Source organism: Monodon monoceros, unplaced genomic scaffold (genome assembly GCF_005190385.1).
Source record: "Monodon monoceros isolate NGI ecotype Baffin Bay Population unplaced genomic scaffold, NGI_Narwhal_1 Super_Scaffold_12, whole genome shotgun sequence".
Taxonomy (NCBI): Eukaryota; Metazoa; Chordata; class Mammalia; order Artiodactyla; family Monodontidae; genus Monodon; species Monodon monoceros.
The window spans coordinates 1,488,458-1,504,865 of NW_021703768.1; the positions used below are offsets into that span (position 1 = coordinate 1,488,458).

A 16,408-nucleotide genomic window follows, 5' to 3' on the forward strand; every position below is an offset into this window, starting at 1 on the left:
ACAGCCCGCGTAGCCACGCCCCACGGCGCAGGCGGCCAGAAGTCAGCCAGCGGGGCTGCCGGCTGTACCATTCCTGGAGGCTACCACTGGTCATCTGTGAATGAGATTGTGTTTTGAGTTCACAGCATAGAGTCAGTCCTGGCCACACTCAAAAGATCGCCTGAAATAGTGACATGGGCTCTTACCAAGCTGGGAGAGTCCCCTTCGCGATAGGATGGGATGGCAGGTTCCATCCTGGTGTGGGAGTCGGAAGAGCCTTCTTCCAGCGCTGGCTGCTGGACCAGCGCACCCTTTGTGGGGGATGACGCTGCTCCCTGGCCCTTGGTCCACTGACAAGACCTGGACGACCTCCGTCTACACTCCAGTTATCAAAACCCAACTCGAGTTGGCACATGCACGTCTGCACGGTGGCCACACGGAGGCCGCCCGTGAGCGGGATCATCTGTACTTGTAAGACACTGTGCTGGTTTTTCAGGGCCACAGGGCAAAGGACCGCATGCTGGCGGATTAACCAACAGAAGCCTTCACAGTCCAAAGTCAAGGTGTCGGCAGCTGTGCTCCCTGCAGGGGCCTGGGGACCCTCCCTGCCTCTCCAGCTTCGGGGCCCTCCAGGCATCCCTGGGCTTGTGGCCCCATCACCCTGACCTCGACCTGTGTCTTCACGTGGCCTCCTCCCCCGTGTCTGTTTCCTCCCTGTGTCTCCTAAGGACAATCTCGTGGATTTAGGGCCCACGAGGGTAATCCGAGGTGCCCTCCTGTAGAGGCCCCTAGGTATATCTACAGAGACCCCTTCTGTGCTCCCCCGAGGACGGTGCTCAGCTCACTGGCCTGGCTTCCTGGCGCGTTCTCTTTCCCATGCCTCGTCCACCCTAGCTCCCACAGGCTACCTCAGGCTCTGGACCCTGGGCCCCAACCCCGAGGACCACCCAGACGGGAGGCAGAGGGCGTCTGTGGGCGGGAAGGGGCTGGAGCCTCAGGCTATACCTAACTCCACATGCTAGGCACGAGAGCTTTCCTTATTTTACAACCCGAAGTCCGTCCTCTTGGCTGAAATGCATTCCTGACCACATGCTCGGAGGCCCGGGCAGCTTCCATCCTCGGCCGTGCAGTGCCCCCGACGTGGGGAGCTGCTCATGGGCCGCGGGCACGTGCAGGCTCTCACCAGGCGGCAGGGCGACACCGGCGGGCACAAGGCAGCCCGTCCATCTCGCCAGGGGACAGAGCTGTGGCGACTCCCGCTTCGCGCTGCTCAACCAGGGAAGAGTCGCCCTTCATCAAAGCCTAGACCCAATGGAGCCAAAATACCCCGGGCAGCCAAGGAAGGAGGGACGACCTCCAGCCAGCTCTGAGCCCCTTGGGGAGCGGCTGCCCGGGGTGGGGCGCCTCAGCCCGCTGGGGACCGCTCTGTCTGCTCGCTGCTGGTCGGTGCCCAGCAGGGCCCCCTCCTCGGGGTGAGGTGCATGGGGTGGACGGACAGATGGCTCCTGGGGAGGAATGTCCTCACCACCGCCCAGCACGGTGACCGTGGACGCCCAGTGCCTGCTCTGTGGCCCACGCTGGCCCTGCCCTGCCGTGCATCCTGCCTGGAGTGGATGTCCGATCGGGGCCGCCGACGTCAGGTGCGGGATCCAGTCAAAATGAAAACGTGGGGCCCTCGTTCCAGATTGTGAAGAACCTCTCGATGCTGGCGGCCGAGCCCTGGACCAGCACGGGATCCTCCTGGGGGTCCTAGGCGTGCACAGCCCTGATCGCTCTCCCGATTTTCAGCGATGCCCCTGGGGCTCAGAGAAGCTGACCCAGGACACACAGCAGGCTTGGGGCAGGGCTGGCGTCCACCACCAGCACGTGCTTGATACTCGCCTTGGAAACCTGCTTTTGTGGCTCATAGACTTATCCTTGCGGTCATAAACGTGGGCATTTAAGAAAGCCATATAAATTTCTGATGGTTTAAGGTGATTCCCTAATTTTTATTCTAATAAGACTTCCAGGACCTGGGGTCTGCTATTAACTTTGCTTCTAAGACAGTCTCGAGAGGCATCAGCTCACCAGCTCAGGGTGGAGGCCTGGTGCTTCCCCTTGGCTCTGGGGACCCCTCCTGCCCACGCATCCTTCCCCACCTCTGGTCATGCCAAACCTGCGGTGCTAACCCTGGCAACATGGCGCGTGAGCTCTGAGCACAGCGACAGACTCTGAGTTCTTCCCCAGGGCTGTTGGTTGCTGTGATCACAGTGGCCGAGGTGGTGCCCCTGTGTCCATCCGAGGCAGCCAACCTTGGCTTTTCCTTTTTCCCGACGTTGCATGAGGCTGAGGGCATATGGTGCCAACACAGGCGTGCACACGGTTTCCTGAATGTGCCATCAAGTTCGTTTAACGCCTGTGCACTCCAGGCTCAGTGAGAGCCAGAGGACAGTAGGACAGTCGGACACCCCGAAGTCACAGTGGACAGCGTTATAAACTGCAGGGCTTGAGGTGGGTGTGTGAACAAGGCGGCTTTCTGTGGTCCCTTCAAGAGGACGTGGACGCGCATCCACGTCGTAGAGGTTATAAAAATAGAAACAGTTTAACAGAAATCAAAGCCATTTTGATAAGCTTGTTCTTCCAGCGTCTGTGGAAATCCATCATAAGACGTCCACTGCAGGGGAGTCACTGGCTCTGCCTGACACCGTGTCTCGTCGTCTGGAAAGGATCCCGGGACAGAGGCACCACGCCTCCCCGGAAACCATGCCGGGGTCAGCTGCCCCGTGGGAGCAGAATCCGCCCTTCAGCCCAGTCCTAGCCTTTCCCACTTATTTAAACTAATAACCTGCTCTTCTGTGCTGCCTTCTTAGCACATGGAGGTCTCAGCACGATTCCTAGCTACTGGGTCAGCTACCCTCCTCTCCCTGCGTTCTCTGAACACACGCTCTTGAGAAGCGCCGCCCCCATTTCCTGCTGTTCAGGGGGCGCGTCACTGCTGGGGGTTAGGGTCTGCGACCCCTCGGCCCCGGCGCGTCTTCACCAGTGACGACAGCAGCTGTCTGAGCCTGTGTGGGTTCAGTCGGCTCTGCTCCCGTGACTGCATTTCCTGAGTGTGCAAAGGAAAATTGGTGTGTGTGCAGCAGTAACCAATGTGCATCCGATTATCACTGAACACACTTCTGCTTCCAGGCAAGGTGGAGTAACAGGAACTAGGTTTACCTTCTCACATGAAACAACCCCAAACTGGATGAAATATATGAAGCCATGGTTTGCAAGGCACTGGACAGCAGGTGACAAAGGACAGTGACCCAGCTGACGTCCTACATAGTGTCCAGGTGCAGGGAGAGGACCCGGGTGGAGCCGGCAGCCTCCCCGGGTGAGGGGACAAAGCGGAGAGACTGGGGGGCCCAAAGTGGACAGAGTAGCACAGAGAGAGCTGCACAGCCCCCTAGAGTGTGCAGCTGAGCGCTGATCCCCTCACATAGGTGAGGACACCGGCAGGGCTGGGAGTGGACCACTGCAAATGTCAGAGGGGGCAGAGCCTGACACCCACACAAGGTCATGAGTGATGCGTGTACCGGCCAACAAGAAGACTTCACAATTCTCGGGCGTTTGGGGTGCCTGGAAAGAAGGGGATCGCTCTGGAGAGGGGATGGTAGACTGTAGCCTGAGCTCTGCCCTGGTCTTGCCCACACATCTTAGCAGCAAGGCAGAGAGACCAAACTGCATCTCAAACCAAACTTCAAGAAAATTTACTGTATAAGAATACAGAAAAATCTAGCACCCAAAAGGTACACTTAACAACCACTGGCATTCAATGAGAACTATTAGGTGTGCAAAGAAGCAAAAAAAAAATAAAACCCATAATGAGAAGATAGATGAATCAATTGAAATGGACCTAGAACTGACACAGGGCAATAAAACAGTATTACAACTTATTCCACGTGTTCTAAGACTATAGCAACACTACCGATTAAATTCATGGAGGTAAAAACTACGATGCATGAGATAAAATACACAAGGGGTTACTGGCAGGTTAGACCATGGAGAAGTGTAGCAATGCCAACTACCCCAAATGAAACAGAGATAAAAGAGAATTAAAAAAAAATCATCACAGGGACTTCCCTGGCGGTCTACTAGTTAGGACTCTGTGCTTCCATTGCAGGGGGCACGGGTTTGATCCCTGGTTGGGGAGTTAAGATCCCACATGCTGTGTGGCACCACCACCAAAAAGTAGAAAATCATCAGTGACCTGTGGGACAGCTTGAAGCAGCCTAATGTATGTGTAATTGAAGCTCTTGAAAAAGGGGAGAAAATATTGGGGTTGGAGTGCAGAAAAGATGTTAGAAAAAAATGAATGCCAAAATGTTTCCAAATTTGATGTAAACTAAACCCAAAGGTGCAAGAAGCTCGATGAAGCCCAAACATGAAGACCAAGAGGGAGGCTCGGCGTGTACAGCACTCCCAATGCTCAACTCCGTGGTCACGGGGAACCCTTAAGGCAGCAGGAGACGGCACCACACAGGGCGGGGGTGGGGACAGAGGTGAGGATGCTCACCCACCCACGCCCGTGACCAGAGGGTTGCTCGGGCTTTGTTTTGGGAAATAATCCCTGTGTGCCTGAGCAGAGCCCACACACATGTTCCAGAAAACGAGTCCAGGGTCCTGAAGATGCCCCCTAAATCGGGCTTGTTCATCGTGTTGTCCTATCTGTATTTTTACTTCCTTTCCAATGTGGTGGCCTGACACAGCCGAGAGGGGTGTATTGGAAGCACTTCTCCATTTTTCCCGTGGCTTCTGCCAATGTTTGCATTACGTGTTTTCCTTTGATCGTGGTAAACTCAGCTTTTATTTATCTAAGAATGTGTTTTTGCTCTTTTTCCTAAGTACGCACTGTTGGGTACATGCTTCTAGGTTGATGCCCATTTCTGTCACACTTTGTGGACATCACTTCCCTCCTTTTGTTGTCACTGTCCAGAAGTCTCCTGTTCTCTGTAGGTGATCCGTCCTCTTTCTGGTTGCTTTCAAGGTCAGATTGTCTGGTGTTCTGCCTCTCTCTCCAAGATGTCTAGGTGTGGGTTTCTTTTTTATTTATGCAGCTTGTTATACATTATGCCTCCTGTACCTGTACTTTCATGTCCTTTGTTAGTTCAGGGGAACCCTAATATCATTCCTTATAACACTTCCCTCCGTCTGTTCTTGCCTTCCTGTCCTCTAGCATCTGAGACCCCATCTTTCCTCTGTCTCTGCCAACCTTCCCTTCTTTCTGTCCATCTCTCATCCTCTCTGCTGCGTCTGCATTCTGAGTAATTTCTTCAGATGATTTTCCTGTTTAATAACTCTTTCTTCAGCTATGTTTAATCTGATGTTTCGTTTACCTGTTACGTTTATTTTAACATGTATATTTATTTCTAAAAAGTCTATTTGCATCTTTTACATATCTTCTTGATCATGAAGAAAATTTTCTTTTTGCTTATTTCTGTAATTTTCATATATTTAAATATTTCATGCACCCTATTGAATATTCCATCTTTCTAATTCCAAATCTCAAGTGTCTGGGGCCTAAATCCACTTTTACTGTTTCTGTTGACTTCCACTCACAATGGTGGGTTTTCTCTGATCTTTGATTGTGAGCTGATTTTGATTGATCTTAAACACTGAAATCTAGAAATCTAAGAAATCCAGGATCTCAACTTCGGCCGCCTTATTTCGGTTTATTTCTGCTGGAGTCCCCGATTTAGTCCTGGAATCTTGCACCCAGCCCTGCTCTTGGTTCAAGGCCTAGTTTCAAAGAAGCCCACCCTTCTGTGTGCTCACTACTTATCTCCCAGCTCCCTTTCTCTAGTTTCTTGAGAGTTTTCTCACTTTCTTCAATGCAGGATGCAATAAAAATGCATTTTTAAGCAAGTGCTTACTGTTCTGTAGTAAAAACGTCACCATACAGCCTGGGAGCCCTTTCTTCACGTCTCGTGTCCTAGGTCCTCAGTCCATATTCGTGACTCAGAGGGCCACAGCCCTAACGCCTATCATGTAGTCCCTGCATGCTTTTGGTCAGTACTTTCTAGCCACCCAGCTTCTGAACCTGCTCTCTATTTGGGGGATCTTCTGGGTCTTCTTTGTGAGCTTGGGTGGGAGGCAGAGATCACCTCCCCTCTGGAAGCTAGAGGCTCATCTTTCCTTAAGGTTGAGGTCAGATGAGCGGCTGGGTTCCCTCAGTCCCATGAGCCCATGTGGACTTGGAGATCCCCATGCCATGGGGCCAGGGGAGCTGCCACCTGGTGCCATAATCCAATTTCAAGTAATCGGGGTGACAGCAGTTCCACTAGCAGGTCCTGCAGACTTTGGGGGCTGGGGGCAGGAGCCCAGAGGGACACCCAAGCCCTGTGGAGGAGGGCAGAGAGGGCTGGAGGTGGCAGGGAAACAGGGACAGGGAGGGGCCGCTCCAGGTTTCCCGCAGGTGGGAGGACGCAGCAGTCTTCAGCTTGGAGGCAGGGCCCCCTGACTGTGTTGATGGGGATGAGAAGTGTGTGCGGGCGGGGCGGGGGGAGTGTAGGCCCACCCTGGAGAGGCCCGAGGGAGTTTGGGGGTCTTCCAGGTGGTCCCCAAGGGAGAACACGTTCCGTCAGGAGGAAGGGGCTGGAAACGGACTCTGTGGTTGAAGAACATGGGCATATGAGCAGGTGAGGCCAAGGGGCTCCTTTCGTCACGTGCGACACACGCGTGTGCTCTCCTGATGGGGGACCACACAGGTGGCCTGGAGGCTAACCCTCTAGGAGGGGACCTCCTCACCGTGTGGCTCACGCGGAGGAAATGGGAGTTCAGTAGCCTGCCCAGGGCCTCTGACCGTGTTGGCGGGGATGAGCACGGCCAGCACAGGTGTGACCACGGCCGTGTGGGTGAGGCAGGCTGTGCCCTGGACGGTCACTGCCTGCAGTGGGCCTGATTCAGGGGAGTGACAGAGACAAGGCTGGGGCGGCTGCCCCCGGGCCTGGGCTTGGGAGCCAGTTCTGGAGGCCCAGACCAGGCCTGGTTCACACCGGACTTCAGACCTCAGCACTAGTGTGGCGGGCAGGCCAGGGATCGGCTGCCAGCCCTCCACAGAAGCAGCCACTTGAAACCCAGGGACTTGAAATTTACCAAGACTGATTTCAAGGTTATTGCCATTAAAATTAACTTTTATTTTTTCTTATAAAACTTACTAAGGAATTCTGAAGAATTTTCTTAAAAGCTACTTAAATTCATACAGTTAAAAACATTAATAGTCAACAGAGTAAAAACATGGCACCCACTCCATCTTGAATCCTCTTCCTTCCTGGAATAACACTTAGACGTGTTTAGAAAAGTATGCGAGTCTTTAGAATATGGCTTCTAGAGTGAGTGAAGTGCAGAGATCATAAAGCTCTTCCCACGCAGCCAGCAGCAGAGGGGCTCATGTGCTCCCTCTTCCCTCCTGACTCTCACGGAGGGTGTGGGGTCTGACGGTGGACGGCGGGGTCTGAAGATGGAGTGCGGGGTCTGAAGATGGAGTGCGGGATCTGAAGGTGGACCACAGGGCCCAGGTCTCCTCCTAGAATTGGAAATGAGGCCAGGCTGTGTGAGCAGCTCTGGAGGGAGGGGCGTCCTGGGGCCCTGGGGGACACGCTTGCTCTATTCAGGCTGAGCAGCCCGGTCCTCGGGCTCCGGGTCCTCAGGCTCTATGATCATGGTGACCTTGGTGGAGCTGCCGGGCTCAGTGGCCTCCTCGGGGCTGCAGCCCTCCTCCACGCTGACGACAGGGGTCACCTTCATCCCATACTCTTCTTCCTCGATGACGGGCAGGCCCTTGGGCACCTGGGTGTACGGCGCCACTGCGCACACATGGGGCACCTCCTGGCAACTCCTGGAGATGTTGATGACCGTGGACTCCAAGCTCCAGGGCTTCTGGCTACTGGGGAGGACGTCCCAGTGCTTCTGGGACCACGTGTCCTTTCTTTGGCCACGCAGAGAGGACAGGAGAGCATGGGTTTCCGGGACCGACTCCACAGGCAGCCTACTGGCAGAGAAGGAGCCCTGCAAGGGGCTCTCAGTCAGCGCAGGTCCCTGGGCTCCTGCAGAAAAAGGAGACATTCCCGTGAGCACCTCGGAGGGGTGTGTGCAGGGGTGGGGGGCTCCGAGCCCAGGCACACGGCGCCCCACACGGCACAGAGCCGGCCGCTGCAGCAAAGACCAGGCTCGGCTTTGTGCACCTCCTGTCCTGCCCTTTTGATTGCATTCTTCCTCAAATGTGTTTGGTAATTGAAGAACAGTTTTCTGTTCTCTTCAGATATTTTAAACGTTGCCTTTTATTTCTCTAAACAAAATAAATCCTCATAATTATTTGGTGTTTTCGTCTGATGAGTCCCGAGGGCTCTGTCTCTGCTAGTTTCTGTGCATTCTCACGCCAGTGCTTTGTCCCCACGCGAAGCCGGTCACTCTTACCGGGAGCTGCTCACTTTCCCTGCAGTCCTCTTCCTGATTCTCTGATGAAGGAGCAGCAAGCAATGGAGGGCGAGTCTCAGAGGGTCTCCGCCTGGCGCCCAGGATGACCCTGACCCTCTATGTCACTTCTCAGCTTGGGGGCTCAGGGGACCAGCCCCCTTTCGCAAAGTTAGGGACAGCCTGGCGTCCCGAATAGCCAGCAATGATCTTTCTCTTTTCCTCACAACCCCAGGGTTTGAGGCTGATTCTTCCTGTGTCCTTTGGGGCTAGAGAGTTGGGGTCCTCTGGCTCACCTCCACATTTTGGGGTCCCAGTTTTATGGGACAACTTAACCCATAAAGTGAAGTTGGCTCTGAACTTGGCCTTCTGTTTCTACCTCCTGTACGTCTGTGAAGACAAGGTCACCAGGGTTGGCAGGTGCCCTGCGCTTCTCTCTGGGGGTCTCCCTGCCTCAGTCCCAGCCCGAGAGCCCCTCACCGCCTGGCTGGTTCATCATCACCTTTAGGAGGACCTTCACACGTGGGCGCACCCTCACACATCTATGGTGCTTGCTTGTCGGGAGCACCCTCTGTCCTCAGAATCAACCTGCACACTCGGGCTCATGGAACAGCCTCTCTCTTCTCCCCTCCCTGCTTCATCGATGCCACGTTTGTGTTTGTGAGCCTTCAAATCCAGCTTACGTGGAATGACGTAACGTCAGTTAACCCTTCCAGCCTCCGTCTCCCCTCCAGGAGTTGGAGTCTCCGAGTCCTACATCGAGCGTGCTGAAGAGTTAACAGCTCAAGGAGGTGTCCCGTGTGCTCTACCGGCATGCACATTCATGAGACGATATCGTCATGAATGTTAGTTGGTGAAAGGCTGAGTGGTGAATATTTTTTTAAACTCTGGAAGGATGAAGGCTCACAAACAATGAAGACGCTGCGTGAAATCACTCGAGACCCCGGCAGGTGGGATGTGGTGGAGCACATTGGACCTTCTGTTCCAGTCGCCATCCAGACTCTCTGGTGGGACCTTGCCCCATGTGGCCACCACAAGGTCGGCCACCAGCACTGTTCGGGGTGCACAGCTCGGATTGGTGGCCACAGAAGGATGCCCAGAGCCAGGCCTCAGTCAGGGGCAGACGTTTGTTGCTGGTGCTTCGGCCAGTGTCCAGCTCCACCCCTTGGATGGCTCTTTGGCACAGAGTGGGGCAGGGCAAACACATGGGACGTCGGGGGCTGTCTGCAGACACGTCACAGAGACAAGCGTCCCAGCCCTGAGTTTCCATGCTGATTTCTCTCTCCTTTTTTTTTTTTTCCTTAGAAAATATTTAACTCTGTAGAAAATCACACTTGGGTAGAGCTCAACATGACCCAAATTGCCCAATAGCTTACCTGAAGCTGAGCTTTGGTTTTCAGCCACGTCTCCCTCCATATGCTGCCTTACGTCTCGTCGATCCTTTGCATCCTACAGAAAGAGAAGTAATATGGAATACATGATGCAGTATTTGTTAAACTGCCAAAGGGGACAAAATGTAGTGACAAGAGGATGTTTTAGAGACAGACAAGCCTGCCTCTCCCCTGGATGAGCTCCGAGATGTGGGCAGTCGGTCACCTCTAGAGCCTCAGAGCATTCATCTCTCTGTGTGGCTACAACCACCACTGCTTCTGGTGGAGAATGTTGGCTTTTTCTCCGGCACGTACATCAGGATAAAGACAAGTGTGCTTTGCCTAATGTGTGTGAGGGTCTCATGGAAGCCAAGGAGACCTGTGTGGGCTCCCAGCACGACAAACGGAGGGTGCCTGGGGCACACACAGGTCACCGCAAACCTGGCAACTTCTCCATATAACTCGCTGCTCCGTGGTGCTGGGGCCTGGCTACCACGGAGCCCCTAGTGTTTCACACCCACATCTGAATACAGGCATTTTTTTCCCTGCCCTGGTGCTAACCTGGCCCAGCAGACTGATGACTTTATTGTCCCACGTCTGCCAGCTAGCCAACAGGAAGGGTGACCACAGTTCTTGCCAGACTTGCCAAAGGGTCAGGGATGGTGATCATTTCAACTTTCAGCGCTGAATGTGGCATGAACCAGAGACTGGGATTATGCAAAATTGTTCTTTGAAAATTTGGGAAGACTTACAAGTAAACATGTCACTAGGAGACTTCTAAATCAAAACAGCATATCTAAAATATACTAGAGTCTCCCTTCCCTGATCCAATACTTTAAAATTATAGTCAATAGATAAATAGATAAATAAAGGGGTAAAGACATAACTTCAGGGGAAAACAAGAAGGGAAACCCTTGCTGGGCCAGAAAAGACAGCTCCCAAAGAGGTGGAAGCAAATGGGCACAGAAGGACATGGTCAGGGGAGTGTGCTGTGGAAGGTGGGAGAGACCCGCATGGAACCCACCGTGAGGCGGGCAGGGTGCTGCTACGGTTGGGGGGACTACCCCCAATGGATAACTTGCTGGGGCCACTGCAGGCCGAGCAGCCACGCGAACGATCACTGCTACAAACCTTCCTGAGTCCACAGGCAACAATGGGGTGTCTGCCCCCAGATGGAAGCACTGGAGCAGTGATCTTGGTAGAGACAGGGCAGCGTGAGAAAAAATACGCAGAGGAAGCGCTGCCCAGGAAGCAAAGGTGAGGTGAGGTGTTGCCAAACCATCTAAAAATTACTGGAACTAAGGGGAAACAAAATATTACTTTGGAATGAAAATAAAAACCGGACAAAGCAGGTAGGTGAAACAGTGGACGACTGTGGAATGGAGATTTGTGGGGAAGGATGTGGCTGATGACTGTGTTGAAGAAGGTTGTGTATCAAAAGTGCAGCAATGGTTTGCTAGGGAAAAGGGGTGCAGTCGCAAGCTTTAGAGGTTCGTCCTCCACTGAGGTAACCCTCATGCTGAAAGGAGCTGTCAGTCACCCATCTCACACTTGGAGACCGATCACATGCTGTAACATCTGTGGGGGAGGGAGCGGCTGCCACCCTCTGTTCTTTAGTCCTGCTGCGGCTTCGGGCAGAACAACCTTCATTCCCGGAGCAGCTGGCTGATGCACTCCACAAGTTTGGGGTTGTGTGTTCTGCTTGGTCTGGCCTTGCCCTGAGGGGCAGGCACAGGTGCCTGCCTTGGTTTTGGCCCCCTTGGCAGCAAGAGCTTCCGTCAGTGCCACCTTCTGGAAGACTTAAAGAGACAGAACCTTTCCCCTCTATTTGCAGCCAGACATTTAAGGAAGTCTTTGTCAGGTCACTAGCTGACCACAGAGATAACGCAAGAGAAATTTCAGTGACAAGAAATACACACTTGGCAAAAATAGTTTGGAAAAGTCACAAACACATAGTTCCAGCCTTCAACAGGCAAAAATCTATAATCCCTGAGGAGCAAATCTGACTTCCAGAGTTACCACATTATAATACTCAGAATATCCAGTTCTCAACATAAAATTATAAAACATACAAAGAAACAGGAAGCCTAGACTTTCAAATTAATAGTCAAGGATATTAAATTGGCTGTCTCAAAAATGCTCAGTGAGGCAGAGGACATCATGGACAAAGAATTAAAGGAGATCAGGAAAATGGTGTATGAACAGATAAGAATATCAATAAAGAGGTAGAAATTAGAAAAAGAAACTAAACGAATTCTGGAGCTGAAAAATACGAAAACCGAAATAAAAAATTCACTGGAGGAGATCAGCATATTTGAGCAGGCAGGAAAAAGGATCAGAAAACTGGATGAAACTGAAATTATCCAGTCTGAGGACCGTAAAGAAAAAAGAATGAAGGAAAGTGGACAGAGGCTGGTGGACCTGTGGGACACCATCAAAGGTATCAACATACGGGGGAGTCCCAGGAGGAGGGGAGAAGGGAAGAGAACAGAAAAATACCTGAAGAAATAATGACTGAAAGCTTCCCAAAGATGAAAAACATGCATCTACAAATCCAAGAAGCTTAACAAACTTCAAGTAAGATAAACTAAAACAATCCACACTGAGACATTACAGCCAAATTCTCAGAACCTAAGGAGAGGATTTTGAAAGCAGCAAGAGAGAAGCAACTGACCACAAACAAGGGATCCTCAGTGTGATAAACAGCGATTTCTCATCAGATTCCATGGAGGCCAGGAGTCATTGGGGTGACATAACGTCACGAAGGAAAAAAAACCCTGCCAACCAAGAGTTCTATACACAACGAAAGTATCTTTTAAGAATGATGGAGAAATTAAGACATTTTCAGGTAAACAAATGCTGAGGGAATCTATCACCAATAGACTTAACACAGTTTACACAGCCCCTCCAAATTCTTCAGGCTAAAATGAAAAGATACTAGACAGTCTTTCAAAGCTGCTTGTGGACATCAGGACTCCCACAAGGGCTGCTGGTGGTGCCTCTGTTTTGGGGTCCGTCTGCTTCTATCACACACACACCATCCCGTGGCCTTGGCCCCCCTTTCTCTGCTGCTCTGCACTCAGCTGGGCTGCCCTGAGCAGCCAGCACTCCTGGGTCACAGGCAAAGCAGCCATCCTAACCTCAGTCTGGGGAGCCTGACTTCTACACAGAGCCTCACTCTGCACTTGGGGCTCAGAGGTCGGTCCCCCGGGCTCACCTGGAGTTTCAGGGAGCTCTCTGGGCAGATGGTCCTGAGGGAGGTCACACTTGAGCATCTGGACGGTGGCAGCAGGAACTTCTTCCACTTTGCTCTGCTGGGGTCGTGGGAAACAGAATCAACGGGGAGGCGGGGGGTGGCATGTTGGGGACACGGAAGGAGGCCACATGCAGTGGCCTGGAGAGGGCTGGAGAGGTGCATGAGCATGTGCGTGCGTGCATGTGTGTGTGTGTGTGTGTGTGTGTGTGTTTGGTGGGTGAGATTCAAGTAAATGACTTGTTCCTTTTAATTTTTATTTTAAATTGTATTAAATGACACCAGATGAAAGTGATTGAGCTTGGAGGGTAAGCGTGCAATCTCCAAATGCTTACAACATAGGAAATGTTTTATAAAAGTAGCTTTTTATTTAAAGCTCTCCCTGTTGCTGAGTAAGTGAATAAAGAGTGAGTAATTTACTTACTGTCAAGTTGTGAGTGTGTTCATTGTTACACGCTATTCTGAGATACAAGACTCTCGTGGCCACACACAGTTTTGCCAGGGGACAGAGCATACGCTTTAACACGTGTGCTTGAAACTGGGTCAGGGCCTTTGTAAAGGGCCACTTCCTGCCCTTGAGGCAGGAAGGTGGGCAGTGGGCTGGCCCGTGTTCCTGGAAGGCGAACAGACTCAGCGCCCACTGGACTCAGGCCTGCGTCAGGACGACACTATCGAAAACCAACGGAAGGGCGTCCTACATGTTCACAGAGAGAGAAATCAAACGAGCATGACTCATGTGTGTCCATTAGCTCAGGTGTCAGTTGTAAAGAAGGTGACAGGGAGAACTCAGGACTTTCCAGGCTGGGGGACAGCCGCGAGTGACAGTGTCACAGAGTTACCTGAACAACTGTATTTTCTATTATGTCTTCCCCCAGATACCCCATCACAGATGACCGCTGTCCTCGGGAATCTGCGTTAAGAGGAGTACACAGCCCTTTGTCAGGTGGGAAAGCGCACAGACTTACCCCACTGTGGATGAACGCAGGGTGCCATCCAGTTCCTGTGGGGGGAAAGGAGTAAACGATGATTCACCAAGTTAAGAAGGAAGCCCTCGACATGGAACTTACCTTACACAAAATCAAGCCCATCATAAGTGGACTTAGAGTAAGGCTGCCTCAGGGGCTCCCAGGTCCAGGGAAGGATCCCTGGTGGGCGGTACCCTACCCCCAGTCCTCGGGTTCTGGCCTGAATTGCATCCCCTCCATTTCTATGTTGAAGTCCTAGCCCCTCGTGACTTTGTGACTGTATTTGGAAACAGGGCCTTTAGAGCGGCAATTAACGTGGAATGAGGTCATTAGGGTGCGTCGTATAGTCCACCGTGCCTGGTTTTCTCACGTGAGGAGGAGATTAGGAAGAAGGCCGTGTGATGGCCAAGGAGAGATGCTCAGAAGAGCCAACCTTGACTATGGCCTGACTGCAGACTTCTAGCCTCCAGAATTGTAAGAAAAGAAACGTGTAGCTTGGGCTGCCTGGCCTCTGCAGCCCAAGCGGAGAAATACACTGTCCACGTGCACGCGTTCCCACTCCTGTTTGGTGAGGACAGGAGTGGGGCGGCTGGGTCACGTGAAAGCATGTATTTGACCCCAGGTGCTGCCGGCCTGGCCTGTCTTCCACATGTCACCCGCAGGGCACAGGCCTCCGCCTCCTCTGCCTCTTCACCACGCTTGGTATCAGTAAACTTTTTGCTTATAGCCACGCTGGCGGGTATGTGGTGATCCCTTATTGCAGTTCTAATTTGTATTTCCTCAGTGCCTAGTGATACTGAGCCTCTTTTCACAGGCTTATTTGCTGTCCATAGATCCCTTTTGGTAAAGAGTTTGTTCAAATCTAACCCTAACCCTAACCCTAAACTTTGATGATGTCCAATTTTCATTTTCGTTCTTTTTCTTCCTTTTTTAACCTAAAAAAATTAAATATTTCACGTATTCTTACTCAAAAATCATGCAACCACAGATAACACTTTGGAAAATAGAAAAAGAAAACCAAAAGTTACCCAGAGTTCAATCATTCTAATGCATTTTCATGCATTTTCTGTCACTTTTTTCCCCTATTTATAGGATTTGGTTTTTGTTTTATACAGTTGCAAACATGCCATATATGTAATTTTATATACTGCTTTTCCCCACTTATTACATCAGAAGCATTTAACTTCATTATTTCATCTTCAGAGCCCATTTTACTTAATCATTCACCTGAATTTGGATTTTTAGATTATTTCAGATTTTTCATCATTATAAACAATGCTACGGTGAACATCTTTGCAATAGAGCTTTGTCCACGTTTATGATTGGATCTTCAAGTTAATGGTAAGAAACAGTTGCATGCTCCCACGTGTTGGGTGCTGTGCTAGTGGAGCATCTCTGCAATCATCACCAATAAACTTAGAGGTTTGCACAGGAGTAGACATGCACAGGGCTCCCTGCCCAGGTAACCGGCAGAACTGGGTTGAACCCAGGAAGGCTTAGAGTCTATTTTCATTCTCAGGAGTGCAATTCCTGGGACCAAAAGTTTATTAATAGGTTTACCCAAAGGGAAGACCTTCTAAAATAAACCTTATGATCTAACAGGCATCCTGGTGACTGTACTTGGAATTTGCTGAGAGAGTAGATCTCAAGGTTCTCTCTCACACACACAAGGTGACGACATGAGATGCGCTCATCTCACCATGTACACACATGCCATTGTTCTCTTTCATAGACAGTGATTTTGGCAACATATAAAAGAAAACTTGGCCTAATACAAGATCTGGATGCCCGTCTGGATGTAAGAATGGACATAGGAACATACCATTAGAGTAGCAGCCCCGGGAACACTACAAATGTTTAAAACAATCGAGTCCCTGAGTCCGGCCTCTGGCCCCGCGCCGCGCTTACCTGCAGCCCCGAGGAGCTCTCGCCTGGGATGTTGATGGTGGGGTCCTGTTCTGTGAGCTTCACGCTGGCGGGACATACAGAAGGAAGAAAGGACACGTATCGGCAAATGTGGACTTTTGGGGGCTCAGAATGGGCTGTGAGAGGCTGCGCGATCATACGAGGCTCAGAGAGAGAGCAGCTCTGCTGAGCCCTGGAGTCTGGCCTCTGACACCGAGACAGAACAAACGCCTCCTCTTTGAAGCCCCTTAATTTGTGAGGATTTGTTGCACTAGACCTAAAACGAACACAAAAGTATCGTGTTGGATTCTCCACGTGGGCCCAGTGTGATCATTTGAGCCTCTAAAAACGGAGAAGCCAGGAAGCGTAATTCAGACAGATCTGAACGCGAGAAGGAGGCAAACTGCCATTGGCCAGGAAGCGTAATTCAGACAGACCTGAACGCGAGAAGGACGTAAACTGCCATTGGCCAGGAAGCGTAATTCAGACAGATCTGAACGCGA

The 16,408-nt window shown here is 51.5% G+C and overlaps 1 protein-coding gene across 1 annotated transcript in view; it reads right to left on the minus strand.

The window, feature by feature from the left end:
- Positions 1-7,126: 7,126 nt before the first annotated feature.
- Positions 7,127-16,408, minus strand: part of LOC114891724 — a 39,342-nt gene continuing 30,060 nt past the window's right edge. The window contains exons 18-22 of the mRNA XM_029215986.1: positions 15,909-15,972; positions 14,001-14,035; positions 13,000-13,093; positions 9,789-9,861; positions 7,127-8,045 (exon numbers count right to left, since the gene is read on the minus strand). Coding sequence (XP_029071819.1) covers positions 7,606-8,045; positions 9,789-9,861; positions 13,000-13,093; positions 14,001-14,035; positions 15,909-15,972 — 706 coding nt within the window. The 3' untranslated portion in view covers positions 7,127-7,605. The remainder of the gene's footprint in view (positions 8,046-9,788; positions 9,862-12,999; positions 13,094-14,000; positions 14,036-15,908; positions 15,973-16,408) is intronic.